The following is a 27,739-nucleotide window of genomic DNA, read 5'->3' as shown; positions in this document are numbered from 1 at the left end:
CTATTAAAGGATTTAGCTAGTCAGTTGCCTTCTATACGTGCCCTTTAAAAGGTAGGTGGTGTCTTGCTTTCAGACCAGCTTTTCCTTCTCTTTCCTCATTTCTGATCGTAGTTAACATAAGAAATCCATACGGGTGTTCTCAAAAAGTGGCAATGTTGAAGAGAGCTGTATTAGCGTTTACTACCAGTCCTGTGCAAAAACAAGCTGAATCGGGAGTTTGTATATATTTCCAGGATGACCATGGCTTATGGTGCAGCAATCTAGTACTCTACTGGCCACTACGCTTTCTGCCAGGAAGGATGCAGACAAACACAAGGAATCACAAACTGATTTCTTGAAAGAGCTGCAGGAGAGCTTTCGATTTTATGTAAAACAGACAACTGCTCCTTGGTTTAATTTCCATGAATTTATTTTAAGCCTTGGATTAGTTATTTGTTGAAGGGTTAATTGGTTCTTTTATGCATATTTTACTTCTCAATGGAAAAATATACTAATTTAGCTCATTTTGCACAAATTAAACAGTCTTTGTCTCACTCTTGGCTGGAGCTGAGGAATGAGAAGTCACAGACAGCCTAAATCTACAAGGCATTTTAGGAAGAATTTTTCACACTCCTAGTTTACTATGTCTCTTATTTCCATTGTCATTTGGCTGGCCATCGTCTGAAACAGAGGGTCTCAGATAGGGGTTCCCAGATGTTCTTGGACTGCAGTTCCCAGAAGCCTTCACCACTAGCTGTGTTGGCCAGGATTTCTGGGAGTTGCAGTCCAAGAACATCTGGGGACCCAAGTTTGTGAATCACTCATAAAGCACAGTAACTCAGATTTCACCAGCTCTGCCTTACACTTACTTGGTTGGCTCAGGCAGGTTGTGTAGGATTTTCTTACTGAAACAATTGGCTCACGAAGCAGATGCTTTTTGATTAAACACTGCCATGTATAGGGTTACTTGTACTTTTGTCCAATATCGTTTGTTAACTTGTGAGCACAAAGTTACAACTGCAGGGAAGACATAATCATCCAGTTTAAAAAAAATGTATCCAAGGTGAGGATTACCACTATATACTTTTTTAAAAAATAAATACAAGTTAAACAGTTTAAACAGAATTTGTATCTTATGGTTTGGCTATTTTAAAATATATATATATATTTAAAAGTGCCACTGCAAGGTAGCCAAACTGTAATCTGCATTTCAAAACAATGCTTTAGAACTACTGAAGCACGACTCTCTCCTACAACTCACTGTAAATCATTGCACAGCTAACACCCGCCCCCCAAAAAACATCCAAACATTGTATATACACACTGTCTCTACATTACCATAATTGTGTGAAGGGCACATGAAAGAAAGCTGGAAGTGAGCTCCGTTTTTCCCCACAGTTTGGTAAAAGACTGCTGCTCTACCTCCAGTGTGGTCCTGCCTACTTTCTTTAGCATTGGCAGTTTAAAATGCAACAAAACGCCTCATTTCCTGGGCAGGTCAGGCGGGCCACGACATCCGTTCTAGTGTCACTATGTGACTTTGTTCCGAATTTTTTTCCTCCAATGCTGTAAATCCCGAGCATCACACTGATAGGTTACAAAATAGTAGAAAAACATTAATGCTGTCTGAACTAATAAAAAGGTACTAGTTATTGTCAGTTTCTACTCTTACTTCTGCCAAATAAGTTACAAATGCTGCAGCTGGGAAACTACAGCTGTACACACGCACGCATGCATGCAGGCACACATAGAGCCAAATATTCCTAAACAAGAGTGGTGTGGCACATTCTGTTTTAGGGGGGGGAAGCTGTTTCAATTACTTCCCCGACAAACTGGGCTCTGGAGTACCGCAGCCCCTTGCAACAAGGGAGATGGATGCCTCTTCGGCGGTTGCGGTCCGCCTGTCAGTTCTTCACGAGAAGTGCCTGGGAGACAAGAGGCAGCAGGCTCCGCGGTGGTCCGCGAGACCTCAGAGAGCAGTCCACATCTCCAGCCAAGCGGTTGGCGCTCAATGGGAACCTCTGTCATTGGCCACATCTTGTAACCTCCGCAGGAGGGCGGTGTGACTTTCTGGGCACATTCGTTTGGCTGGCGATTCAGCCCCCTCCTCCAGGACAATGCCCCGCTTCTTGGTCGAGGCCTCCCCAGTTCGAATCATACTGTTGATTTCTTGAAGCCTCTGGAAATATACCGCAAGGAAGGAAGGAAAATGGTGATCACTGCTCTCTGCTGCCTAGCCCTGACCCGAAACACAGGAAATGCTTGTGAAGTTTTTGTAGCAACTTAATATGGTGTTTTAAAATGGTGCCTTGAATGACAACATAGGGAGGCATTCAAAAGATGACTAATCAGAGAGCAGTACTAAGGGGGTATTGGGTACATTTAGTAGTCTGTACCACCTTAAGCAAAAACGATAAGCCCATCAATATGAATATTTGATACTATGCTGATTTAAAACAAAAGCCTGAGATACAGAGGATACCCTTCAACTGGTGAAGCTCCCTGATCAGGCTCTATTTAGTCAGTTCTAACTGCTACACAAGGGATGTGATGGTGCAGCCTCTGTGCTGCAAGGTCAGAAGACCTGCAGTCGTAAGATTGAATCCATGTGACGGAGTGAGCCCCCATCGCTTGTCCCAGCTCCTGCCAACATAGCAGTTCAAAGGTATGTAAAAATGCGAGTAGATTAATAGGTACCACCACAGTGGGAAGGTCACGGTGTTTCATGTCTAGTCGTGCTGGCCACGTGACCACGGAAACTATTTGCGGACAAACGCTGGCTCTACGGCTTGGAAACGGGGATGAGCACCACCCCCTAGAGTCAGACGTGACTGAACTCAATGTCAAGGGGAACCTTTACCTTTACCTAACTGCTACACAAATTCTGAAACACATCAAACTTGGAAACAATCTTACTGGAAAATCATCAGAACAAAGTAAGAGTCAAGCATTAGTATCTGGGTTATAACCTATGGTTATTTCATGTTCATCTTGCACACAAAAGAAAACACACCAGCAGTCTCTCCCAATGCACAAATCTTTATCTCACTCAACTGTGTCAACAGGACATTGCCCTAAAAACACAGACAGACCAACTCTTAGCTCTTACCTTTGATGGGCTGCTGCTGAAATAATAGAAGATTTTCTCCCTTGGAGACAGCGCAGAGGTGTTTTTGTGAGGGGAGATGTAAATTTTGTGGTTCTGAGACAGCTGAATTCTGCGTGGGGAGCCACTTCTTACAAAAGGGTATGGAGAAAGAGAAGGAGGCTCAGCCTACGGCAGAAAAGCGATAAAACTAACTGGTGGTTATTGGGAACAGAGAGACTGGTGAAGAGGATCCAGGTTGGTTCATGGTACATGAAAGAAGGCATGCTGACATTTCAATTTTTGCAGCAGTAAAGCTGACAAACCGTCAGGACTATGTACAAACATCCTATTGGATGCCATTCAAAATGGCTACCTCTGCAAAGAGACCATGTATAGTTGAAAATGTAGTCGAACACTGCGGAAATAAAATAACTTGCCCCCTCAAATCCCCCGCAAGCTCCGCTCCCCTGCAGCAAGGACACTTTCCACTGGGGTCTGCAGGGGAGCCCTACATACATACAGCCACAACTATTCAGATTCAAAGAGAGACTTGCCATGGGGACGCCAGACACTTCTCCATCTACAATTGCTCCCAACAAGGCAAAAAAGCACAGAGATCAAGGCCGGACTGGTCGCTCCACCCTCGTTCTGCACAAGACCACCAGGTCCAGACGAAAGGAACGCGCAAGTGCCTCGCGAGTCGGCTCCGGTGCTTTTTAACGACAACGTCTAAACAATGGTTTCCCCTTGGTAGGTCAAGGACTCTAAAAAAACTACGACTCTCTTGAGTCACTGAAACCATTTGCCATCATTACCGAGAAAGAAGGGTTACTTACTCCACTGGCCGACGAGTACTTCAGGGCGAAGTCTCTAATTCGGTCGTGGTAGACGTGGTTATAGAACTGAATCAGGTCCCCGCGTTCTTCCTCCTCAATGTCGCTGTTGGCTCCGGTCAGGCGGGTCGGGGTTGGAGGGCCGCTACTCGGGTGAGGGACTGGCAGGGTGCTACTCGACCTCATCACGGGACTAGAATCCCTGCTTGCTGGGAGGACACAATTAAACAGCGGTAACACTAGGATTCTTCCAAGGGACTCAGCCAACATTACGACAGCATTTTCATGGTCCTCTGCACAAGTTTTCTACGTGCAGTTTTTGAGACCTGTCCAGAAAGCGCCTGCCAGTGCGTGTTCTGAGGGTCACTATTCAGAGCTAAATACCGTAGCGTTTGGCAGGGCCGACTATGAGGTAAATGGGGAAAGGAATAATAAATGTTTTAGGACACCTTCAGCTATTTGGAGGAAGATGCATACAATGAGGCCAGCGGTTTTTCAAAAAGTTGTGGGTGGATAAGTGACCGTTGAGGATTTTAAATATCTACATCTGTCATTATACTTCCATCCAACGCACCAGATGATGTTGGCTACAAGTTACATTGAACGTGACGGCTCTGGGAAACAGTGGCAATCTGCATCGGTGGCAGGAGTACCATGCCAATGAAATTACAGATTTTCAATAATTAGCTCCATTCAAATAAATCAAACTTGCTACACTGAGCACCTCACTTTACTGTAATTTTTAAAGCCTTGTAAATTTGACAATGTTAACAACCACTTACTTCTTTCCTTATTTCTGTCTGTGGGAGAATTCTGTTGGTTGCTGCTGTCGCTACTAGCTGAACGTCTTCGCCTTTGGCCTTTAATCAGGACACTTCGATATACCTGCAAAAAGCCAACAGTGGTGGGTCGATCTGAATGTAAAGGGGGAGCACTCTTTTGCAGAACCCTACACAGATGCCTTGCTAGACAGAAGTCTTGCAGCTGGAACAGGGAAGACACGGGTGTACATAAAAGGAACGTTGGCAAAAACTGCTTATTCCACTTGAATGGAGAGTGCCTTCATAGAAATGAAAATATTTCTGCCTGCCTGTATCAAACAGAGCAGTCAAACGCTTCCCAGAAAGAGCAACTGCGGAAGCTGACAAGAGTGCCTAATGTGACCGCGGCCCAATTCCACATGCTTGATAACTATTTAGTAAGCAGAAGTGTAAAAAGCACAGACATGTCACATTTCATTACAAATCCCCACTATGTCAGTACCCAAAACTTCAAAACAGCCATGAAGTTTGAACCAAGATATCAGCTGAGTAATTGGATAAATGAAGCTGAAAAGAATGTTCAAACCAACTTTGCTTACATGGCTCTTTGCTTGCGGCTGGGTCCGATAGCACCGCATGATATCCTGAAATGATGTGCCTTCTTTTGTGACCTATAATGCGGGGGGGGGGGGGGGGGGAGAGAGAAAGGCTATTAGCATTATTTACTAGATCTCTTGAAGTCCAGATGAGGTAGCCCAATCTAGGGATGTTTCCTGATTTTTACCTTTGCTATGACATAAATGGCACACATTAACAGCTGATCTAAATGGCGATCCATCATTAGCTCAGAGCACTGCACCAGCGAGAACTCAAAACACGTCCAGATCTTCTTCCGCAGCTCATCAGAAAGATCGAGTTTGAGACAGAGATCACGCAGACGGACACTTGCTAAGTGAAACACCTGTGGGTGGGAGGAGAGACAGTCAGCATTAGATCGCAACTAGCTGTTTTCAAAATTCGGCTCTTTATGCAAAATATAAGAATCCCCTTATGAAAACACTCTGGACACTCGTGTACACCTGATCTTGACAAAATTCATCTCTGAGTCATTCAGAAATCTGTGCAGAAGTTCTTCCCTTTAACGCGACCCAGACTTAAACCATCTGCTTAAACAAAAAACTAAACTATTTTCCCCCTTTTGAATGCAGAAAAAAATAAAATCTTCTCTCAGGGTGTCTGCACTACAGCAGCTTACACATGTACTCAAAAGAGCTCTTCTGGATGACTCTGAGCAGATCGAGTGGTGAGAGAACAGAATGACTTCTTCACTGCCACCACGTCCACCTTCCAATGGATCCTAGTTCGTGCCCAGTCCGGTGCTATCCTTTGCTCTAGCCTCCATCCCACTCATGCCATGACCACCAGCTCCCCAGTAAGCCAGGCGGCCAGTCTGACACTACTACAGGGGAAGGGGCGTATGTTTCTACTCTGCTTTGCTCACCAGATTTGGACTGTAAAGAGAAAGGCTTGTTAGCGTTACCAGCCAAATCTGCAACGGAGCAACGGACGGGATTTTCCTGGCCAGAGCTACCTTTCTAAAGAAGAGCGAGAGAGAGCTGGCCTTCCTGGACGGACCACTGGCTCCACCGATCAGCTGCTTTTGTCTCTGTTCTCCAGGAAGAGCAATCTGTTGGAACTGGCCTTGTAAGTGAAGCCCCGCGCCAGCCATCTGCTGAGTGCTCAGCGTCCCAGCAAGGGCCTGGGCGCTGAGAGGCGGGATGGAACCGGCCAGGGGCTGAGCCTGTCCGCTCACGTTGACCTGGACGGGGATGAACGTTATTCCCCCATTTTCATTGGCTATACCTGTAAAGACGCATGCAAAGGAATAAATACAGGGATTTCAAAACTTTCCCCTCAACAATCCCTCCAACTCATTAAAGGTAAAATAATCTGGTGTGGGATCCCTTTTGCCCTTGGGAAACTTTAGGGAACCCCACGATAAAGGCAGGGAAGGCAAACGATATCCTTACCCTGTACTGGTATTGTCACGGTCTGCCCATTATTTGCAGTGACGGTGGCCGTTGCTACGGTTACTAAGTTTTGCCCGGGCACCGGAGTGACGGGCAGTGTCTCTGGGGAGACGTTCTGCACAGGGACGGTCGCGATCACAGGCTGCTGGGAGACCCTCACAGGAGTCCGGGGAGCCTCCGCCGGGCTGTCGTTATCGACAAACAATTTTCTCCTGGTCGGGTGGCTTGTTGGGGAGCTGTATCTCTCATAGAGCGTAGCTGGAGAAGCCGGAAGGCCTGCAAGGCAAGGTGGGGGACAAGACACTGAGACCAACCATCGCCCTCGTGAAAAGATGAATTTCAATCACAGACTGCAGTGACGACGACATTCACATTTGGGCAGGGCCCTGTGGTCGGTTAGTTTAACAGAATATTACTGGTTTATGCACCCCCACGTGACAGCTGAGAATTAGGGAAGGGCACAAACGGCTGGTTCGGCTGTTCCTTTAGTGGCTGGACAGATGTTCTGTGCTTCAGAACCTCACCTCCTCCAGCAGCTGCTCACTCATGGGCAGTTACCTGCCGGCCCTGCCCGACCTCCTCCATGAATGCCTCTAAACAGGTGCCCACCAGAGGAGGCGGGGCTTTGAAGCACCAAACACCTGTCCAGCTGCTAAACAAACAGGCACGAACTGGCGAACCATCAGTTCATGCTCGTCTTCTACTGAAAATCCACACTGGGTCCCTTTCCTTAATAGGATCAATACCATCTCCTGCCACAAGGCTGTAGTAACAGCCTTCGTCTAAAAGTACTGCAACAAACCTCCCCTTACGATAACTTTTATTAAAAATTGAAATATAAATCCACCCTATATTAACTTTCAGGGAAAGTGACTTGAGGTATAACAACACCTTAACTGGTGTTGCATAACCCCCTTTGCTGTAGGCACGTCTCTGCTTCTACACTTCTCTCCAGATTTACCAAATTGAGAGAAGGGAAGTGTTTAATAAGAACTAATAGCAATAAGAGTGAATACCTAACAAATTAGCTTCAAAGCCTGCAATTTAAAATAAGTTATCAGTGTTATTTGAAAGGTTTTGCTCTGCTTCCTAACCCATTCTTTGTTCCAGCTCTGTCATTTCTGATGAATGAACAACATTTTATCCTTTCTAAATCTGCAAACTCTTACCCTTTCCCAGTGCTCCAGTTTCAGCACGAACCTCATTTAGTCTCCTTGGGGTTAAAGGGGAATCTGCCACATTGTTCCCACTGGATCTTTCCAAACACTGAGATGGCATGACCTGGAAACATAACAAGATTTAGGCAGTGTCAATGCTTCCAGAGTCTGGTTATTTCGACACTGTTGCCTGTGGCTTGGTCTGTTGTTACAGGACAGCACTGTTCCCACGTACACGGCTTTTCCCCTGTGGAATCCTTGCAACTTTTCCTTGTTTACTGTTATTTCCAGCCCAGTGTTAGTTCTTGTGAAGGCTGCCCCCGAATCTGGCTTTTCACAGATCCCATGGAAGGGAAGGTGTGTAGGACAAAGTCTGTGAAGAGGATAATGGCAACCATCTTTGGTAGGGGAGGCTGAAGAGGAAGATGGAGTTGGGTGTGAAAGAAAGAGAATAAAAGGTGCACATGTGTGTTGGGTTACTTTGCTGAGATGATGAAGTGCAGTATTTGTCTGTGGCTATGTCAGTGTATCAGAAAGAAAAGGTGAATGAAAGGGGGGGGGGGGGGAAGGAGACCTTGCCCACTGCTGAATTTGCCCATGATCATCACCAGTACATGGTGCTCAACCACCCTCCCATAAAGGAAGGTGTCTTCTGACTCTTGAAAAAATCACCAACCTGTAGCAACACCCACAAGATTTCAGACTTAAGAAGAGCCTAATAACCATTTGCTGAAATAACTGGCTCAGAATTTCTTTCCATTTCCATTTGAAAACAATTCATTCCATTTATAAAACTATTTCTGTTAAAACCTAAAAGACAGCCATGTAGGATACATTATCTACTAACTTATACCAAGGACAACTGAGAAATAGATGGTGCTCGTATTTCACCTCCTCACAGGTAGGAATTTTATTGCCGTTTTCTTTGATTTTGTCCCATAGTGCAGATTCTATTTTCCACGCCAGACTCTCTAAAATCTGCTCCTCGATGTGATTGAGGTGCTTCACCACTTCCCTGCAAAGACCGTCTTCTGCTCTAATCAGAATCTCTATCACCTACAATAAAAGCCAAAAGTTCAAATGGGGCTGACGTTCAAGAGCAATGGAAATAGGTCAATTTGCTCGCAGAGTAGAGCAGAGGCAGTCAAAAGAGCTTACCTTGTAAAAATGAAAGGCAGGGACATCAAATATATCAATGATGAAGGGGAATCGGTCAGCGGCCTTGTAAGAATACGTGATTATCTCAAGGCAGCAAGCCATGAGAGATCTGTGAAACAAATCATGTTCGAGGATTGCCTACAATTTAGAAGAAAAGAAGAAGTCACCAGAGTTAGAACAGTCTTGCATAAAACAGCAAATGGGATTCCTTTGTTTTGGGGAAAAAGCAAGTTCCTGGCTTGCCTACATGAGACCCTGTACAGGGAAGTCGTTTCAAAGTGTGATTGCCCACTATCTGAAGTCACGTAAGTGGAAGCCGTGAACGGAGAATGTCCCGCTTATGTGCATGGATCAATCACCACAACAACTGCTAGGACACAAAGATCCACCTCTATGTGGATTTGCTGGAGCAATGGGCTCCTTAATGAACTTCATGAAGAAGGTCGTATATCTGCGTGCTTTGAAAGATAGGAGGGATGGTGATGGTTCTGGATAAACAATATTCAAGCCCCCCCTTCCATTGCTCTGCCAATCCCTCTGCCCCCAAGCAGATGAACAATCACACCAATTCTGAAGGAAGAAAGCAGTGATTGCCACTCATTATTGCCTGTAGGCACCAGGACTTTCAGTGTTCTGCCCTGACACTAGGACTATCTCTCCCATCACGAGAAAATGCACAGGTCTGAACATTTATACACATCATTCTGCAGAACTTACTTACAGACAAGTCAACATCTCCCAGTCTTTTCTTTTCCTGCTCAATGACAGATTCTAGTACCTTGTAGTAAAGAACCTCTGCAAGATGGAAATGTTTTCCAACAATATCTGCAATAAGAATGAAGCAAAGCAAAAAAAACCTGGCTGCTTGTAATTCAAAGGCTTGGGCACTGATTCTATCAGCTGCCACTGGAGCAGCTATTAAGAAAGGAAACTGAGGAGAAACAGCACATAAACCCCGAGAGGTGTGCTTCCTCTGATCTTAAATACCCATCGTTACGTCTATCCCCACTCCATCCCACCCAGAATTCTGCTGAGTTTCTGCTGTATGGAAAGTTCCTAACAGAATAACCACACCAGACTGCACAAGATGCAGAAGTGGGGATTTCTGTGAAAAAAAACTGTCCCCTGCTTGCTGCTGGCAACGTTTGTGCAAATGGCCAAACCCTGCATTATTGGGCCAGTGCGACTTTCCGCTTAGCTCAGTAGGGCACTGGCATTTGAAACAAAGAGATGGTACGAATCACAGAGCTGTGAACTAGACGGCATTGATCGTTCCATGGAACTGAGTCCCACCTATGTCTCTCGGCCTGGGGTCTTCTAAACATTCCTTCAGAACAGTCCAGATCCAAAGACTGTTTTGCTCAGGTCCTATTTTCACAGACTGCACCTCAAATACATGCTATAGTTTGTTTAGCTCTTACTGGCAACCCTCATCACAGTGACAGTGGTTTGGTACGCATGCAAAGTCATGGCCCTACCTCTGGAGAAGCGGTCAGGGTCTCCCTGAGATGGCACCCTCTGACAATAAATTTCGTACATTTCTTTCACTCTGTTGGCAATAGACAGAGATGGGTCCATGGAACACGACCTGGCAAAGAATAGACAAATCCTTTACACTTGCAATGGAAGAGGCAATGCGGGACGGTTGCTTACATGTTCCCACAGAAGCCCCGTCCCCCCACAACAGTCAGATTAGATTTGTATGGATATTGAGGACAGAGATTGAAGCCAAGCTGGCTAGTTCTGCATGTTTACCTCCTAATATTATGTTCTTCTTGAATCGATCAATTTCCTCCAAGAACATGCAAGGGCATTAAATGACAGTGATAAGCAGACACTATTCTGTAATGAGGTGTGGACATGCGTGTTTCTGTGTTAGGAATTTTGGGTTCATAAAGTATTTATTCTAGAGAACTGTACCTCGCCACACATAAAATTATTGGGTTATGCAGGCTGTACTGGGAAGTCCTCTCTCACATCATATTATTCCTCTACTATATGTTAGAAACCTAGTCTTTTCAAAGATGCAAACAAGTTTACTGACCTGAGAATTTGCTCCAGATTTTCACTAGGGGCGTTTTTCAAGCCTGTCAGCATTGTATGGAGCCGTGTCAAATTGTATGTGGCTGCAGAAAGGGGGCTCACACAGGGATCGCTCTCCTTGATGTATTTTCGGCCAGTAAGAGGTGTGGATATTCTGAAGGCTTTTGCCTAATCAAAAGCAAAGTGGAAGATATTTCAAAACATTAACAGAAGAAGAGTTTTAGTACCACTACCTCCTAGTTACAGCTGGAGTACAGATTTGTCTAACTGATGCTAATGTGTCCCTCAGACCAGTAGCATGTTTTCATAATGAACAGTGAATATTTGCCATCTTTTCTCTTTCAACTGTGCCTGGTTAGTGGAGGATCAAGAAGAGCGGGAAGGGACAGAATATTTTCAGATAGATGAGGGTCTGTCCCACGGAGGGTGGTGCAAAGATGTTTAGTTCTGTAGCAGGCTGGCCCCAGATAAATGCATCCGAGTGAGGAGAACTAGATTACGATTAAACACTGGGAAGAACCACTTGGCAGCAAAAAGCTGCTTGACAATGGAACAGTTGTCCAAGGCACTCAACTTCCTGGGAGGTTTTTGAAAACACCCTGGAGGACAATTTCTCAGAGATGCTTTGGCTGGGCCTTCACTGCATTACCCAAAGGAGGAAACAGGTGACCCACAATTCTATGACTGTATAAACCCAGGATGCAGAGAAGCCACTCCTTATAATAATCACCAGGAGGCTCTGGATGGATTAGACCTCACCTTCCTTGTCAACAAGGTGGCCTCAGACTGTGCCTGCCTCTGGTCCTATGGGAGAAGTATAATCTAGGTTTAAAAAGGTAAAGGTTTGCCTTGACATTTAGTCCAAATCTAGAGTGCGGTGCTCATCCCTGTTTCCAAGCCGTAGAGCCAGCATTTGTCCGAAGACAATCTTCCGTGGTCACGTGGCCAGCGCGACTAGATACGGAATGCTGTGATCTTCCCACCAAGGTGGTACCTATTCATCTACTTGCATTTTTACATGCTTTCGAACTGCTAGGTTGGTGGGAGCTGGGACAAGCGACGGGAGCTCACTCCGTCGCGTGGATTCGATCTTACGACTGCTGGTCTTCTGACCTTGCAGCACAGAGGCTTCTGCAGTTTAACCCGCAGCGCCACCACATCCCTATATATAATCTAGGTTTAGTGACTTATAAATGCACCTGCAAAGGAGTCCTATATAGAATCATTTTCTTTGTTGGTAACAGACAGGAAGCCAGTTGACAAAAATGATTCTTTCATTTCTTACAGCAATACTCTGTCCTTCATCTATGGGACTAATATTAAACACTGTATGTGCATTCTCAGGAAATCTATGGGGGGCAAGGAAAGACACCCCCTCCAAAGAATGTGGGGACTATGAACACATTCGAGCATGCACCCTGTGCAATGACAGCACCCTACTGGTTTGGTCTTCCACTCTGGAAGCACCATTAGATTGCTATTGACACACACACAAACACAAAGGGAAATATATGTCCAAGCCAGCGTGGCTTCAATTAACAGGCACTCTTATTACTCCAGCTGCACAGGAACCACAGTGACACAATGTCTTCCCTAACTACCAAATTAACACAAAAACTCAAGATCACATGAGAGATGACAATATTGCAGCATCTCTTCATGGCAGCCTTAACCTAGTTTTCAGCTGTTACCGCTGCCACAGCTGGAGGTTTAAGGGTGGCTTTCTCTAGCATGACCCGGGGGGCTTCTCAAGGGAATGAATATTAGTGAGGCTTCCACAGTTCCTCTGTTGGTAGCAAAACAGAAGTATAAGACCTGAGATGACTTTCTGGCATCCTCTGCAGCCACTGGTCAATGTGCTCCTGTCTCTGTTTGCAAGAACCTGAAACATTCCTCAGCTAGGACACCCCACTGCAAACATGTATACTCTCACTCACTCGTTCAAAATGCTCCTGCAGATTGCATTTCACTTGCACTCTTTCAGCTGTTTCGACTCCTGAGGATGTGTTTAGACACCTCTGCAGGGTTCCTATTTCTTCATCTGCATCTTCTCCAAGAAATATCCGCTCATCTAGATTTCCGACGGACAAGACGTACTCTTCGTAGGCCTTGTTGATGGATTTGCTACAGAAGGGGGATTTTTTTTAAAAAAGACACTAATTGAGTTCTCAAAACACAAATGAATCCACAAAATAGTGAGCTGTGGATAAGAAGAGCAGCGATGCCTTCTATAATATCTTTTAGAAAGACTTACAGCTAAGTGAACACAAATAGTAGGGGAAAATGGGCAAAGAAAAATAGGGAGAGGAAAAAAAACTGGCAATCCAATGTTGTATAAAAATATTGCAATATAATTTACAAACATTAATTAAGGCTGTTCTCCGAGGGGAGGAAAGAACATATTAAAGGTTAACTGATATGTATATAGCAAAATAAGCACCAGTTGCTGGTCCAATCAAAACCTTGGATGTGAAGTTGTTTCTCTGTTCGTGGAACAGCAGGGAGAGCATTTCTCTCAAACCTTGTCCTCTGCCTGTGGTCCTCCTGATCATACCCTCAAATCATTCCAACCCCAAGAAGGGCAACAGGGGGTTAAACAGGTGGAATGCAAGGCAAGAAACACGAATGATTTTAAGGGAAAATACGTCATTGCCAAGAGTTTGATATTTCAGGGAGGGGGCATAATCAGAGATGACATACATATTTCCCCTGATGCTGATCATATCCACGTCTTGCATAATTTGATGGAAGGGATCATCACTCTTGAATTGGATTTCTCAGTCACACGAGATGCTGTTCCAAGTCCTCAATACAGAGCACGTTACCACAGTCTCTCGAGACAGGAGGAGGCCTAATCTAGATAATTTAATGTTAGGGTTTGCAGTGCCTTTGCAAAAAGGCAATAAATGTATGGTGCGCAAAGGGAAAAAAATCTAGGTGCTTCTTCATAGAAGACATGCCTCTTGTTAAAGATACCACAGATTCTGCAAAGGCTGGAAATTTTTCACTTAGAATTTCAACGTCATTTTGAAGATAGTATGAGTGTTGCAGCTGCAAAGAAAGGCTCTCACTGGCTTTACATGGAGGGAGAGCAGAACAAGGTAGCTTCTATCATCAACAAACTCTCAGAATGGTACAGATAGCAGCTAGTCCCGGTTCCTGATACTTACAAGCTTTCGCCAAAGTTTCCAGGATCTAGAAACCCTGTCAGACTTTCTTCCTTTCCCTTTAGAATCTACACAAGAAGAAAACACGATGTTAAGTGCAAGGAATGGAATACTTGGAAGCCATTTGTGAAGTGCCTTTTGTTATTTAGCTGCATACCTTTTTCTCAAAGAGTTTTCTCACATAGGGCTTCCAGAAATGCTCTTTTATGCCCTTTGCTTCTAAAATCAAGCCATCGTGTAAAGAACAAAGTTTTTCAATGATGCAAGGAGGTTCAAACAACAGTTTAAAATCCTTATTATGAAAATCTTCAGGCAGTCCTGGGATAAGGAAAGTGAGGAAAAAAGTGAAAAAAACACATTTTTGTCTTACATTAAAGTCTAAATATGAAACCGCCTCCTATTAACCTGGGCCTCTATCCTATGTAATAATAAATACAGCAATTTCCATTTTGGTATCACAAGATTTGTTCCTCAGAATACTCAAAATAAATCTTGTTCTTTCACTTTTCATTCTTCATCAACCCAGTCCTATTCTTTTGTGTCAGTTAGATGGAAGTATGGACAATTTGTTCAGATACTTGCTATGCATCCTGATAGCAACATTAAAGAAAAGAAAAGAAAACATGTCATTTCATAGATGACAATGGAACCATGTTACCACTGGAGGCGTTCAAGAGAAAATTGGACAACCATCTGTCAGATCGGCTTTGATTTGGATTCCTTCACTGAGAAGGGTGGACATGATGGCCTTAAAGAGACCCTTTCCCAGCCACAGAACAACATTAAATAATAACTACAAAACCATCATGACAAAGCAGAAAAATCAAATGAACACATCAATTAAATTAAAGTTAAGAAGGACAGCATAAAAAACCCTATATGTACATATCTGTAACATATTCAGCATACCTTTAAAACTGGGATTCAGAAGCTCCTTACGATTTGGGCACTGCAGAGAATTTCCGTAGACTAGGTCAAGAACACATAACAAGAGATGGTACGAATTGACCAAGTCATCACTGATCATAGGGAAATTTCCTGTGACAATTCAATCAGGGCATGAATTACATTTAAACAGAATTTGAGAGGAAATACATTTGAAGTTCTAGATTTTTCATAAACAAATACAACATCTGAATGCAAAGCCTCACCTATTTACCAGTGAACAGTGTAACAAAATCAGAATATAAATAATGTTATTTATATATTTATATACATTATGTTCCAAAGTGAAAACACAAAACAAAAACAACCGTTTATAACGTTTGCTGTATTTAAAATGCTGTAGTTTGAACTAATGTTTTTAACTTCAGTTTGCACTAAGATACTCAGCAACACAATACTAAGCAGGGGTGCACAATCCTCCAGTAATTTAAAGCTTTTCTTTGGAATTATTCCATGAATTATTTTTGAGTATCTGAAGCATTTCTCTAATTGCCATTTGTGTACTATGCAAAACAAGTCAACAGGACCCAAAGAGTTTCAAAGACTCTTGAGAGTCTTTTTTGTTCCCTGGCTTAGTTTGACTTTTGGATCAGTTAATGGCAAGTCCCATATTTATTCATACAAATTCACTGCAATAAGACTCTTCCCCCCCCCCTTTAACAACACCTTGGCTATAAGACTCCCTCCAAAGGCGAATTCATGTTCCTTCCATTCTTACGGAATTAACAGCTGGCAGTCAAAACTTTATTATTTCATCACACCTTTGGGTTGCACTCTGGTTTTACAGACAATTTTCATTCGGTTTTGTATTTATATTGTGCTTTTTAATTGGTAGGGAGACAATAAGTACTGTTGTTTATAAGTTGTTTATAAGTTTATAAACAAACAACTATTACATGTAATAATTTCAATAATCATAAAATGTTACCAATGAACAAACAATATTTCCAAATGCTAACTACTTTCGCTTCAAACGTTCAAAAAAGGTAACACTAAACACTGCAACCATTTAACAACAGCCCCAAATAAGGAATATTCAATTATAAACAACCATGAATGCTGCTCCATTATTCAAAATTGGAGGAGCAAGATAAAAATAGAGCACCAGTCATCCTACTAATACTGTGCGACTTTGCGTTATCTTAGCGTTTCTCTTACCATGCTATATTGAGCAGCAAAATTATTAATCCGCAGCAAAAGCAGTAAGCAATACACCGGCAGAACTTTCTGTGCAAAGAAAGGAAGTTGTTGTTCTCTGAGTAGGAAGCCTGTCACACAGACAAGCCCAAACTTGTCCTCAAAACGCAGTTGCCATGATAAGCCCAGCAAAAGACCTACGTAGACAAAGCAAGCAAGAACCCAATTCCTCCGATTCTCAAAGACAAACAGACTCTGCTCTGCTTGTGTCAGGTCCTCCCTTTCAGGCTTTATGGCAGTGCCAGCTACCTCACCTGTTTTAGAGCCTTGTCTATTTTAGGGGACTGTGTGCTCAAGCCATTCTATTCAACAAAAGTCAGGGAGGCATCTGTCTGCTGGAAGAGAGCAGCTCTTTAAAAAGGGCTCAAGAAATGGGATGTTTTTAACCCTCAAGATATAATTAAATAATAAAAATAAAGAAGGGAAGGGGGACATTCTGACACAGCAACAAAAGTGGTATTTTGGGGGCAGCATTGTGCAGTTCTCCTGAAAGCTAAGTCTTATACATGTAAACAGTCTGCTCCCATCCAAATCCCATTGTCTGGACAATTAATCTTTGCTTTACTGATAACAAGCCTGGTGACCAGTGGGAGGCTACACGGCTGTTTCTTTCAAAGGATGTGGATTTTGTGGGCTTTAAAGAGGAAACGACCCCATTTTGAAACTGTGGGTTTTGAACAGGAAGCCATCCGGAACATGAAAATTGTGAGGAAGGCAGTTTAAAATTGGAGTTAAATGAACTCTTGTTCTACAAGAGCCACCCACACCATACCTTGCAATACATCTGAGCTCATCACAAGTTAACAGTGGTGGCATCGCTTTTAGCAATCCATAAGCCATTCATCTGGATAATCACACAATATGAAAATCCATAACCCACACATACGAAAGCCTCCAGCAGCTCCCCAGTTAGCCAAGTCTGTTGCTTCTGATCAGAATCAGTCAATGCATTTAAATTCCATGCATGTAGCTGAACTTAGCTCTGCAGGAAGGAAAGCTGATGCGTGAAACAGAGCTGGGCTCTGCAGACAGCGAAACCCTGCTTGTTTTGCAAAAACATCGCTGGACTCAATGGCACTCATGAGTAAACCTACATTGCACTGAAGCAATTGGTTTCCTTCTAAATGTACAATTGCCTCCACAGAATTATTATAAATCGGTGCACAAAACCAAGGGTCAAAAGATTTTGGTTTTGGAGGGGGGGGGAATGAAATACCAGTAAACCACAGAATGCTGCAAAACTTGAAAAACCATCAAACAATGCCTTTCTTGAACTTTAAACTTTCCCCAGAAAATCAGAAGTATTAATTTTACATGCAACTATAAGAATAAACCTTGTGAGAGCAAATTCAACTGATTATTATTAAAAATATGCTCGTGTTAGCTTTCCAAACTTCAGTGTGGCTTAGCGAAAGCAACGAATGATGCAATACAAGAGAATACCATAAAAACCAAATCATCACGCCACTAGCCTTCCCTGAGAAATCTCCTAAAAGAAGACTAGCCAGTCAAACCAAGAGTCAAAAGGATGTGCCGTGAAATCCTTCCTCAAGACAAGCAAAGAAGAGAATCTGCCGAGAGATGTCCATTCCACCATCTCAGGGCAATAACTGCAGCACACTGCTGACCCTTACACCTTCAGGTTTATATCTTATAATCAAAGCCAAGAAGCAATGTATTAGACTAAACATTAATTCTTACCTTTTGCATAAACAAACAGCACCCAGCAAAACTGGAAAACTTCAGAGACCGTACATGGTTGTTTCCTTTGCCAAAATAAAGCCACAACAAGAAGCAAATGCATTACATTTTCATTTAAACAACAAAGCCCTTCAAAACTATGCCTCCCCCACCCCAATAGGAGATTCACCCAGAATATATTCAAGGCTACATTATATTCTCATTCTAAGTTGAGAGCTAAGGAGTCCTCACGCTAATAAGAAAAATGAGCTGCATATTCAGCTTTTGCAGCCCTTTCTTCTGCTAATGAAGGCATGGATACTGAGGCTGTGGATCACATTTAATTCCTAGGCCAGTTACAAACTTAAAAAGACATTTATTTATTTATCAAAAATATTTGTACCCAGCCTTTCTCTTTAAAATGACCCAAGGTGGCTTAGAGGTGAGAACAGAGAAAGGGAGACTTGTATTCTTCAAGAGCAAGATTCTTTTGTCAGAGCTGTGTCATCAAACGGCAACTTCATCCCACCCAAGTCAGGTTTTATAGAACCAAACCCAACCACAATTTTTTGTCATGAAGCAAGAAATCCTAACTCTTCACCCATGGTAATTAAAATACAGTGGCAAATTAAATACTTAAATGTTTCGCTGCTCTCTAATAGGTGTCAGCCTCCTTCGCGTAGTGGTAGAGCTTGCCCTGGAGACTGCCACAAACACTAAACATATTTACTTGTTTACATATTTTTTTTACAAAATATATGCAACGAACCATACCTTTGTTTTCGTCCTCTTTGCTGACGTGGTTGGTCATCTTGAGGGTACTTGAAAATGTCCTGAAAAATGGGTTCATACTTCTTAAAAATGACAGCAGAAACGGTAAAATTTCTTTCTAATCTTGTAGTACGTTCTCTGAATTGAGAGGGTAGCTTTGCCATATCTTCCCATTTCTTCATCTTGTTAAAAAACTCTATCAAACTGAAGATATTAGATGATCAGCGTTTCGTCTTATAGGAAGTTAACATTCTAAAATCTTGCAGAAAACTTATGTAATCACACATGTCTTCAAGAGCAAATGTGCAAGAAAATTAACATTTACTTTTAAAATAAGAAAGCTTCCCGCTTTAAAATTTCTTTTCTGTAACAAATTTCAGACATGTATGACCAGCTGTGCACGGCACTGTTCCTTTAACTGGCTTTTCTAGTTATTTAAGGAGAAAGATATTCCTTCCTCGTTCTCTGCGTGTCTGGCGTTTCTGTTTCCGGCACTTCTAAATACAATGCCTCAGATGGCGCTGCTGTCATGTGTTCACCCACACCTTACTGTCTTGTAATTCTTCACTGATAGAGTTACTGATATAATATACTCCAAGTATGTTTTCATTAATCAGTTGTATGCAAAAAGTAGCGAAAAGCTTAGAGTTCATGTATGCTGACAGCAATTTGATATTTAATGTTTCCTGCTTAGACAAAGTAGCAAATAATCAATTTGCTACGCCTAACCACAAATACATCCTCTGTTCTCTTCCCATATGCGTATATTTGCTTTGAACTTTTCACCTCAGTCTTAAGCCTGAGTATGAATATCTTGGGAGAAGTCATGTTTGACACCAAGCTGCCAAATATAAAACACTTTCCATTTCAAGACATATTAATATCAACATTACAGGAAGTGAATACCTCTGCTGAAACACTGTACCTAAATAGATGTTAGCTGAATACATCTTGCAGGAAGGAAAAAATAAGACATTTTATGTCTATTTTAGACATGTCTACATTTCAAAGAGATCTTGTTGATCAACAATAAAACCCAAGAACTATATTACAATTACTAAAAACACTCTTTGTAATGGTTTTTCCTTCACTTCCATACAAGAATATGAATAAGCAATAAATACATTTATACTTAATACTATAGCAATTCACGGTCCAGGAGGCCGTGAACGCCTCTTTGAGAGAGGGAGTGGTCCCTACCGCCTTGAAAGAAGCGGTAATTCGACCACTCCTTAAAAAGCCTAACCTGGACCCAAGGCTGGTGGTTAACTATCGACCAGTGGCGAACCTCCCTTATTTGGGCAAAGTGTTGGAGTGGGTTGTGGCCGGGCAACTCCAGGCGCTGCTGGATGAAACGGATTTTCTGGATCCATTTCAATCAGGTTTCAGGCCGGGTTTTGGTACAGAGACTGCCTTGGTCGCCCTGTACGATGACCTTTGCCAAGAGAGAGACAGGGGAAGTTGATACTCCTGGACTTCTCAGCAGCTTTCAACACCATCGACCATGGTGTCCTTCTGGATCGGCTGGCTGGGTTGGGAGTTGGGGGCACTGCTTTACGGTGGTTCCGCTCCTTCCTAGCTGACCGTGTCCAGAGGGTGGTGCTGGGGGACAGTTGCTCTGCCCCATGGCATTTATGTCATGGGGTTCCTCAGGGCTCAATACTGTCCCCCATGCTGTTTAACATCTACATGAAACCGCTGGGAGAGGTCATCAGGAGGTTTGGGCTGAGGAGTCAGCAATATGCTGTTGACACTCAGCTCTACCTCTCATTTTCCACCAATCCAGGTGAGGCAGTTTCTGTGCTGAACTCGTGTCTGGACCTGATAATGGACTGGATGAGGGTTAATAAACTGAAACTCAATCCAGACAAGACAGAAGTGCTGTTAGTGGGTGCTTTGCCGGACAGGTTGGAGGGTCATTTCCCTGCCCTGAATGGGGTTACACTCCCCCTAAGGGACAGGGTCCGCAGCCTGGGGGTGTTCCTGGACCCCAGTCTAACTCTGGAAGCCCAGGTGGACTCGGTGGCCAGAGGCGCCTTCCTTCAGCTGCGGAAATTATACCAGCTACGGCCCTACCTGGACAAACGGAGTCTCATGACAGTTACACACGCACTGGTAACATTAATTGAAATAACATCAACTGTGGGTCCTGATGGCAATTTTAATTGTATTTTAATTGTATTTTAATCATTTTATCTTTTATTGTATCTTAATTGAATTTTAATTGTTGAAAGCCGCCCAGGGACCTCTGGGTAGAGTGGGCGACATATAAATAAAATAAAATAAATAAATTCACATGTTCATAGGAAAAATCAAGGTTTCTCCAGCAATCTGACTTTTCCTTTCAACTGAGGCAGCGCTTTTACCGAAATTCTGATACTTTCCAAAATTTAACAGACCAAGAACTTACCTTTGTCCCGAGCAACGTAATATTCTTATTAAGGATACGTAGTTTCCTTCAACAGTTCCTCTGCTAACTGTTGGGACAGCTTTTCTGCAAGCCACATACAAGGCACAAGCTAGCCAGTGTAGATCATTTCCCTATTATATTAAAAAAAAATCAAAAGGTAGCGTATCACTCCTCTTAAATCATACAGCTACAAAGGAGGAGCTTGTTAATCCTGTATTTCAATACCTTCTTCAGTTTTGACAGGAGAGAAAACACTGAAACTATGTCAGTATGCACATTTTAAATCTTGAAGGCACAGAGGGACATACCTGCATAAAACTGCATACGCTAAATTGTACAACTGCAAAAATGGCTCCCCCCCCAAAAAAACTGGTTTTAGAATAATTCTGAAAAAACCACTCCTGGAGGGGGTCCATCTTCCCCGAACACGGGTTATGCAGCCACAATATGGGAGTCGGTGTGGTGTGGCAGATGAGGACTTGGGGGCCCCCCCAGGTTCACCTCCCTGCAGGAATAGAGAGATAATCATCCTCTTCGCAGTGCAGAAGCTGGAAGGGACCCTGTGAGTCATTCAGTCCCGCCCTTATGTGAGGGAGGCACCGTGGGGGAATCGAACCCGCAACCTCTGGCTGGCTCCTCAAGCGGAAACCTCAACCACTGAGCTCTCCAGGCCAGGGGTGTTGTGAGCCCCCTCCTTAAATATGCGCCCCCCAACCCTCCCCCCCTTTAGGGCCACCCTTTCCCCTGGATGCCCCCCCTGCACAGAGTCCACTCTACCCGAGACTCCTCCCCCTTCCCTGTCCAGACCACGCCCCCTCTCCCCCAAGCCCCTCCCCTTCCCCCCAAGGGGAGGGCCCCCCTCTTCGTACGAAACGAAGCCCCCTCGCCCACCTCCAGGGTGTAATTGCGCCTCATGCTCTGGTAGCTGAGCCAGGCCTCCCCTCGGGCGCGCTCGTCCATGTTGAGGCTGCCGCAGAGCTCCTCGTAGCGCTGCCGCGTCGCCCGCTCCGCCGCCAGGGCCGCCTCAGCCGCCAGGAGGGCGGCCGACGCTGCTTCGTCTTCTTCTTCTTCCTCCTCCTCTCCTTCCTCGACGCCTCGCTTCTCCTCACGGCCGGCCGCGGGGTCTGCGCCGCCGCCTTCCTCCTCCTCTTCCTCCTTCTCCTCCCCGCCTCGGGTGTCTGAGGGCGGTGAGGCGGAGCCCTTTCTGAGGGGGGCCGCCACCACCGCCTCGTCCTCGCCGCCTTCCTCCTCCTCGCCGCCGCTTCCCCCCAACATCGCCGCTTCCCTCACGGGCACCGGGGCCGCCTGAGGGGAGCCACCCACGCCGCTTCTGCGCCTGCGCCGCGTTGTTTTCCGTCTCCCCCCTTCGCCCCGCCCACCGAGCCCGAAGCCCCGCCCCCTCTTGTTTTTTGAACGGCCTCAACCGCGGCCGCGTTCGAATCCAAACAATCCTCGTCGTGCTCGGCCGCGCCCCCCCTCCCCAGGTGCGCATTGGATTGGATCCGGGACGCAGCGCCGAGACCAATCGCAGCGCCCAAGAAGGGACGGAGGAGGGGAGGGGGAAATGAGTCGAAGGAAGGGAAAGGATAGGAGGGACTACGATTCCCATAAAGCCTTGCGCGGGTTAAAGGGATGGGTGGGCAAGACTTCCGGTAAGAATATATAAATTGAGACCCTAGGTCGCTCCTAAGGGGTCTGGCAAAAGAATCGCCGTCTTTATCAGGCGAAGCCCCCAAGACAAATAAAGGCAAAATCCTTGCAGCACCTGAAAAACTTACTGTGTTTTCAAATGGGAGCTTTTCTTGCAATAAGCAAATACTAAGGTCCCGGATGCCTATTAGATCAGGTGGACAAAACTCAAAACGGGTTGTACTACAGTGGAAAAGAATGGTACCATTAACTCCTGGAACTTCCACTGTTGCATGAACTAGTGCAGGTGTCGGATGATGCCAATATGCACCCCTACATACTCTTTGACCACAGCTTCCTCAAGGCCAGTGTCTGTTCCTCTGTAGGGCTACATGTTTCCCTGTTTCCTGTAGAGAAAATGGTTGCAGCATTTAACATTGATCAACTTCATCAAAATATTTCTGCCTACAGTATTTCTATACAAAGCCTTATGGATTTATCCCTACAGCCAAAGAGTGTTTTTTAAAATACAAATCTGCAGGAAATCAAGAAAATTATTCATGGATGGATGCCCCCAATAGTAATTAGCTTAAACATTTCAAAATTACCGTTAAAATTACTTATTCTCAACTGCGTTTTGTAAACAACCAACAGGCATTTTTAATGTACTGAGGCCAACATCATAGGTTGTCAAAGAATATGTTTAATAAAAAATAATTAAACTTCCATTTGCTCTATAGAACATCATAGAAAGTAATTCAATAAATTACAAATGACTTTTAAGACGCTTTTCCAACTACAAGAAAGCAAATTCAGACTACACAGAACACAACTGGCAAATATTGCAAAATATCCGAAAGAAAAAAACAGGACTAAGACGGATCATGAAGGCTGAAACAAGGGATAGAAATACAAGGCAATAAACAGCAAATGTTCTTTTAGTCACTATCCACGTACACTTCTTCACCATCTCGGATATCTTTTGTACTGAAATTTCAACAGTAATGAAATTCTGATGAAGGCTCCTTATAACCCTCAAATTTACGCAGCCATACTTGCATATTGTTTAACTGACAGAGCTACATATTTCTCGTACGTTGACCGATACCGATTTTAAAAAAACAACCAAAACAAAACTTTACTTCATATTCAAATCTGTATCAGCCACACACTGTAACTGTAAAATTGCCTTATTACAGAGAAAGAAGTTCACTAGAATGGTAAGCAAATTCACTTGACCATAATTAGGAAAATACTTTATTTCATAAATTTATTAAAAATTATGTTTAGGATTTCTTCTGGGGGGGGGAGTATGTAGGGATGATGGTGCAAAGTGATGATATTGTTGAAATACTCAATTGACTAAGTCAACAACTGTGTTTGGAAAACTTTGGCTATATCATGGATACATACAAGATAAACAAAAGTGCTATATTACAAAGGGCAAAATATTAACTATGTAATACATCCTTTCATTATGAAGAATTGCTACCCCTTTTCTTGTGGCATGTTTTGACTATTGCTAAGACACTGTATGAAGAGCCAAACAAGTCATACTATTCAAGGAAGTGGGGAAGGAGAATACGATAACCAGCACAATCCAAATCATACTTTATAGTGTAATTACATGTAATACTGCTTTCTAGTCAAGGGGGTTAATTATTTTGCATGTACAAACTTTATTTTTATTGGTAAAGTTCTCGGTAAAAAAAAAACAACACAGTATTTTTACTGTACAAGCAAGCAACAGAACCATATCAAAATACAGATTTTGTTAAATTATTCCCTTTTGGAAAAGGTTTGTCATTGACTGTCAACCAGTATTTTTATATGTTCGATAAATATTTAGCTATTCTTGGACCACAAGGTGAGATGAATACAATCTCATACCTAATCTCAGTTAGTTCCACTGTATGGTGTGAATTTGTAATTCTACCATAACAAGAGTAATAGCAGCTTCAGCAGAGCAAGGAATCATATCACGCACCAAATGTTGATTTTATGTAGCAAGATTCTAAGGATCTGTATTTAAACAGATGCTTTTTAAGCACTGTAACTATCATGGTTTCATGGTATACATTTTCTCACATTATCATTGAAAGTGCTTTAACTTCTTGGGCAACGCAGTGTTAATTATAATTAACTGACGATACCCTAAACCTTGATTTGGGGTAACATTTTTCTTTATAGTTCGATTCAAACCTGTAGAGAAATATGAACGTTTTAAACATGTCTACATTTCCCCTTACCATTATTAACTGGTAACTACAGGAGGTTACATGAAAAAAACAAACACAAAATAGATATCTAGACAAACAAAGTAATCAAGCCATTTTCACAAGGACCAAATCCTTATACATGAAGTATGCTGTGTTGAAAGTGGCACTTTTAAGTCATTTCAGCTTACAGATACAGCTCCTCAACAACATGAAGGCTGTAGAAGGAGCAATTGTTTTTAGAATAAAATCGGTATTCATTGTGTTAAAGATACCTAGGAAAGGGATTTTTCTGTGTGTCAAAATTCCCTTTGCTACTGAAGAGTGCAACTGGTAATGGTTATTTCCCTTGCCCAATAAACATACACAGGATGCCTTTAGAAAGCAAAGCAGAATATGAAAACAAATAGAGAAACTAATGTAAACTTCCTAAACTAACTCAGCTGAGGTAACAAGTAGCCAATTTCATTGGCTGAATGGGAAATTTTTCTTTTAAACATAGTTGTACCTGAATTGGAAACATCAGCAGTGCATCACAACACTAGAGCATTTTCATGTAAATTAAAGCAATGGATGGTGATGTAGATTCTACAGCTTTCATGACATTCATTAGCTGCCCAAATTATTGCTGAGTTTTGATCTGTAAATTATAAGTGTCAAGGAGGCTGTAAAACTATATTCAGATTAAATCAATAATGCACATAAAGAATCGTGTTCACTGCAAATATATTAAATATACAGCTCTCACTATGCATTTTTTTTTTAAAAAATTAACCCCCCCAACCAAAAATTATAATGCCTTTTGCTGTAATTCTTTTTACACAATTGTGTATCTGATAGTACATACAAGTTCAGAAATGTATGAACTTCAAGAAATATTACATGCAAAACGTCTTTGAAAGCAATTTGCATTTCTAAACAAATACTGAAATGTTCGGTCAGTAAATTATTGATGCACTCACTCAACACTGGGTTATTTACAGCAAAGTAATTAAAGAATAAATTCAAAAATCAGTTTATAATTTAAGTGCAAAGTCTTGGAGGTGGGGGGTCAGTCTTCATCACTAGAATCTGAATCCTCAGATGAGGACGACGTACTGTCTGATCCCGAGGAAGCGTCAGCTTTCTCTGAACCCTCGTCTGTGCTGTTCTCGTTGCGAGAGCTAGGCTCTGTTCCCCTTGCGTCTTCTTGATCCTGAACCCGAGAATGTTCCTCCTTTTCTTCTGTAGGCTTAGTGAAGCCTGTGCCATTGTTTTCATTGTTCTGTACATCAAAAATATTCGATTGGGATAAAGCTGGGATATGGAGATTAAGGCCTGGAGTGAGAAGCATCCCTGGATAAAGTATATTGGACAACAGTAAGGGGTTAAGAGCTAAGGGACTGGCAGCTGCAGCCGACGATGTAGAAGGAGACCCAGACACAGAGTTTTCTCCACCGTTGGGTGTGTTCTGGCTTTCTGTCCTCTCTTTTTTCGGATCAGGCTCTCTGGAGTCATTTCCCTTTTTCTCCTCAGAAACAGATTCTGTCGATTTTGTTAGGAGTCCTCCCATTCCTAGCAAATTTGGTAAGCCAGCCATTCCTGAAAGCAGCATGGGAAATACAGCAGCCATGTTTTTCCCCTCTCCAGCAGTGCTCAGGCCCGCGGGCATCCCCATTAAGCCTGCTGTCACTTGTAAGGACTGAAAATTTTGCAGGTTTTGCTGTAAGGCCTGGAGAGTTGACAGATCCACTCCTGGGAGTAGCCCATTGGCTAGCAAAGGGTTGACTGGTATGTTTGCTGCTGTGACAGAAGCAGCTGCTGCCTTGGCTGTCTCACTTTTAGGCCTTCTCCCCCTCCGGCTCACTTCTTCTCGTACAACAGGCCCTGTGAGAATACGGTCAAACATGCTTTCCGGAAGAAATCCCTGAAACAGAGGGGGAGGAAAAAAACAACAATACAATCATTTAAGAGGCATGCCTATATTTCTTTAAAGCATTTTTACCACATCTTTCTCCTTAAATAGGACCTAAAGTGGTTTACATCACTGAAAGACAATATTTAAAGCTAAGAACAATGAGTAGTAAAGAGGCAGCTTACATCATTAAAAGACAATGCAGTATTAAAGATAAAACAATGTGTAATGAAACATTAAAAAGGAACAAATAGCACTCTAAGAGGTGGTAAACACCATTACAGTGGTGCCTCGACTCATGACCATAATCCATTCCAGAAGATGGACGTAACTCAAAATAGTCGTAAATCAAAGCACCATTTCCCATAGGAATGCATTGAAATGCAATTAATCTGTTCCGGCCGAAGAAAAAAATCACAAAAAAATCACTGCAAGACTCATAATGCAACCAATCCCTTCCAGCCGAGGGGGGGGGGGAGAAAAGCAATCAAATGTGCAAGACCCATCGGAAATGCATAGAAAACAAACGCAGATCAGAAATGCACAGAGAACAAAGGGACCAGGTCAGAAATGCAAAGAGAACAAAGGAAAAAGCAGGGGAAGCATGCAAGACCATGGGAAATGGTGAACCCCCCAAAAAGCAACCAAACCCCCCAGGACGCATCAGAAATGGGGGGAACCCCCCAAAAACAAATAAGCCTCCACGACCCATCGGAAGTGGGGAAAAACACTCCAAAAAGCAACCAAACCCCCAAGACCCATCAGAAATGGGGGGGAACCC

The 27,739-nt window shown here is 43.2% G+C and overlaps 2 protein-coding genes across 12 annotated transcripts in view; both read right to left on the bottom strand.

Moving 5' to 3' along the window:
* Positions 1 to 391: 391 nt before the first annotated feature.
* Positions 392 to 22,594, bottom strand: RBL2 (RB transcriptional corepressor like 2). The gene is made up of 22 exons (XM_020800063.3): positions 22,111 to 22,594; positions 21,220 to 21,350; positions 18,813 to 19,013; positions 18,060 to 18,124; positions 15,126 to 15,254; positions 14,374 to 14,534; positions 14,220 to 14,284; positions 12,987 to 13,173; positions 11,051 to 11,217; positions 10,485 to 10,594; positions 9,728 to 9,831; positions 9,007 to 9,144; positions 8,740 to 8,904; positions 7,861 to 7,972; positions 6,692 to 6,967; positions 6,253 to 6,524; positions 5,446 to 5,622; positions 5,261 to 5,332; positions 4,683 to 4,785; positions 3,904 to 4,109; positions 3,089 to 3,253; positions 392 to 2,158 (listed from the first exon to the last, which is right to left on the bottom strand). The coding sequence occupies exons 1-22, from the start codon at positions 22,492 to 22,494 to the stop codon at positions 1,988 to 1,990; spliced, it is 3,561 nt and encodes a 1,186-aa protein (XP_020655722.3). The 5' UTR covers positions 22,495 to 22,594; the 3' UTR covers positions 392 to 1,987.
* A 939-nt stretch (positions 22,595 to 23,533) lies between these two features.
* Positions 23,534 to 27,739, bottom strand: part of CHD9 (chromodomain helicase DNA binding protein 9) — a 71,257-nt gene continuing 67,051 nt past the window's right edge. For all 11 annotated transcript variants that reach the window (XM_072980463.2, XM_072980465.2, XM_072980464.2 and 8 more), the window contains one exon: positions 23,534 to 26,970. In XM_072980463.2, the coding sequence (XP_072836564.2) occupies positions 26,116 to 26,970 (855 nt within the window). In that variant the 3' untranslated portion in view covers positions 23,534 to 26,115. The remainder of the gene's footprint in view (positions 26,971 to 27,739) is intronic.

This window comes from Pogona vitticeps, chromosome 10 (assembly GCF_051106095.1).
Source record: "Pogona vitticeps strain Pit_001003342236 chromosome 10, PviZW2.1, whole genome shotgun sequence".
NCBI classification, from domain to species: domain Eukaryota; kingdom Metazoa; phylum Chordata; class Lepidosauria; order Squamata; family Agamidae; genus Pogona; species Pogona vitticeps.
The sequence above is the reverse complement of the archived record's forward strand: the minus strand, read 5'-3'. Positions and strand labels throughout refer to the sequence as shown.

Coding starts and splice junctions, on each gene's coding strand:
- RBL2 (XM_020800063.3), bottom strand. CDS start 22,494: ATGTTGGGGGGAAGCGGCGGCGAGGAGGAGGAAGGCGGCGAGGACGAG. Junction 9,832..10,484: donor CCCTGACCGCTTCTCCAGAG/GTAGGGCCATGA, acceptor TTCTTATTGCAG/ATATTGTTGGAAAACATTTC. Junction 6,968..7,860: donor AACTGGAGCACTGGGAAAGG/GTAAGAGTTTGC, acceptor CTTGCCTTGCAG/GCCTTCCGGCTTCTCCAGCT.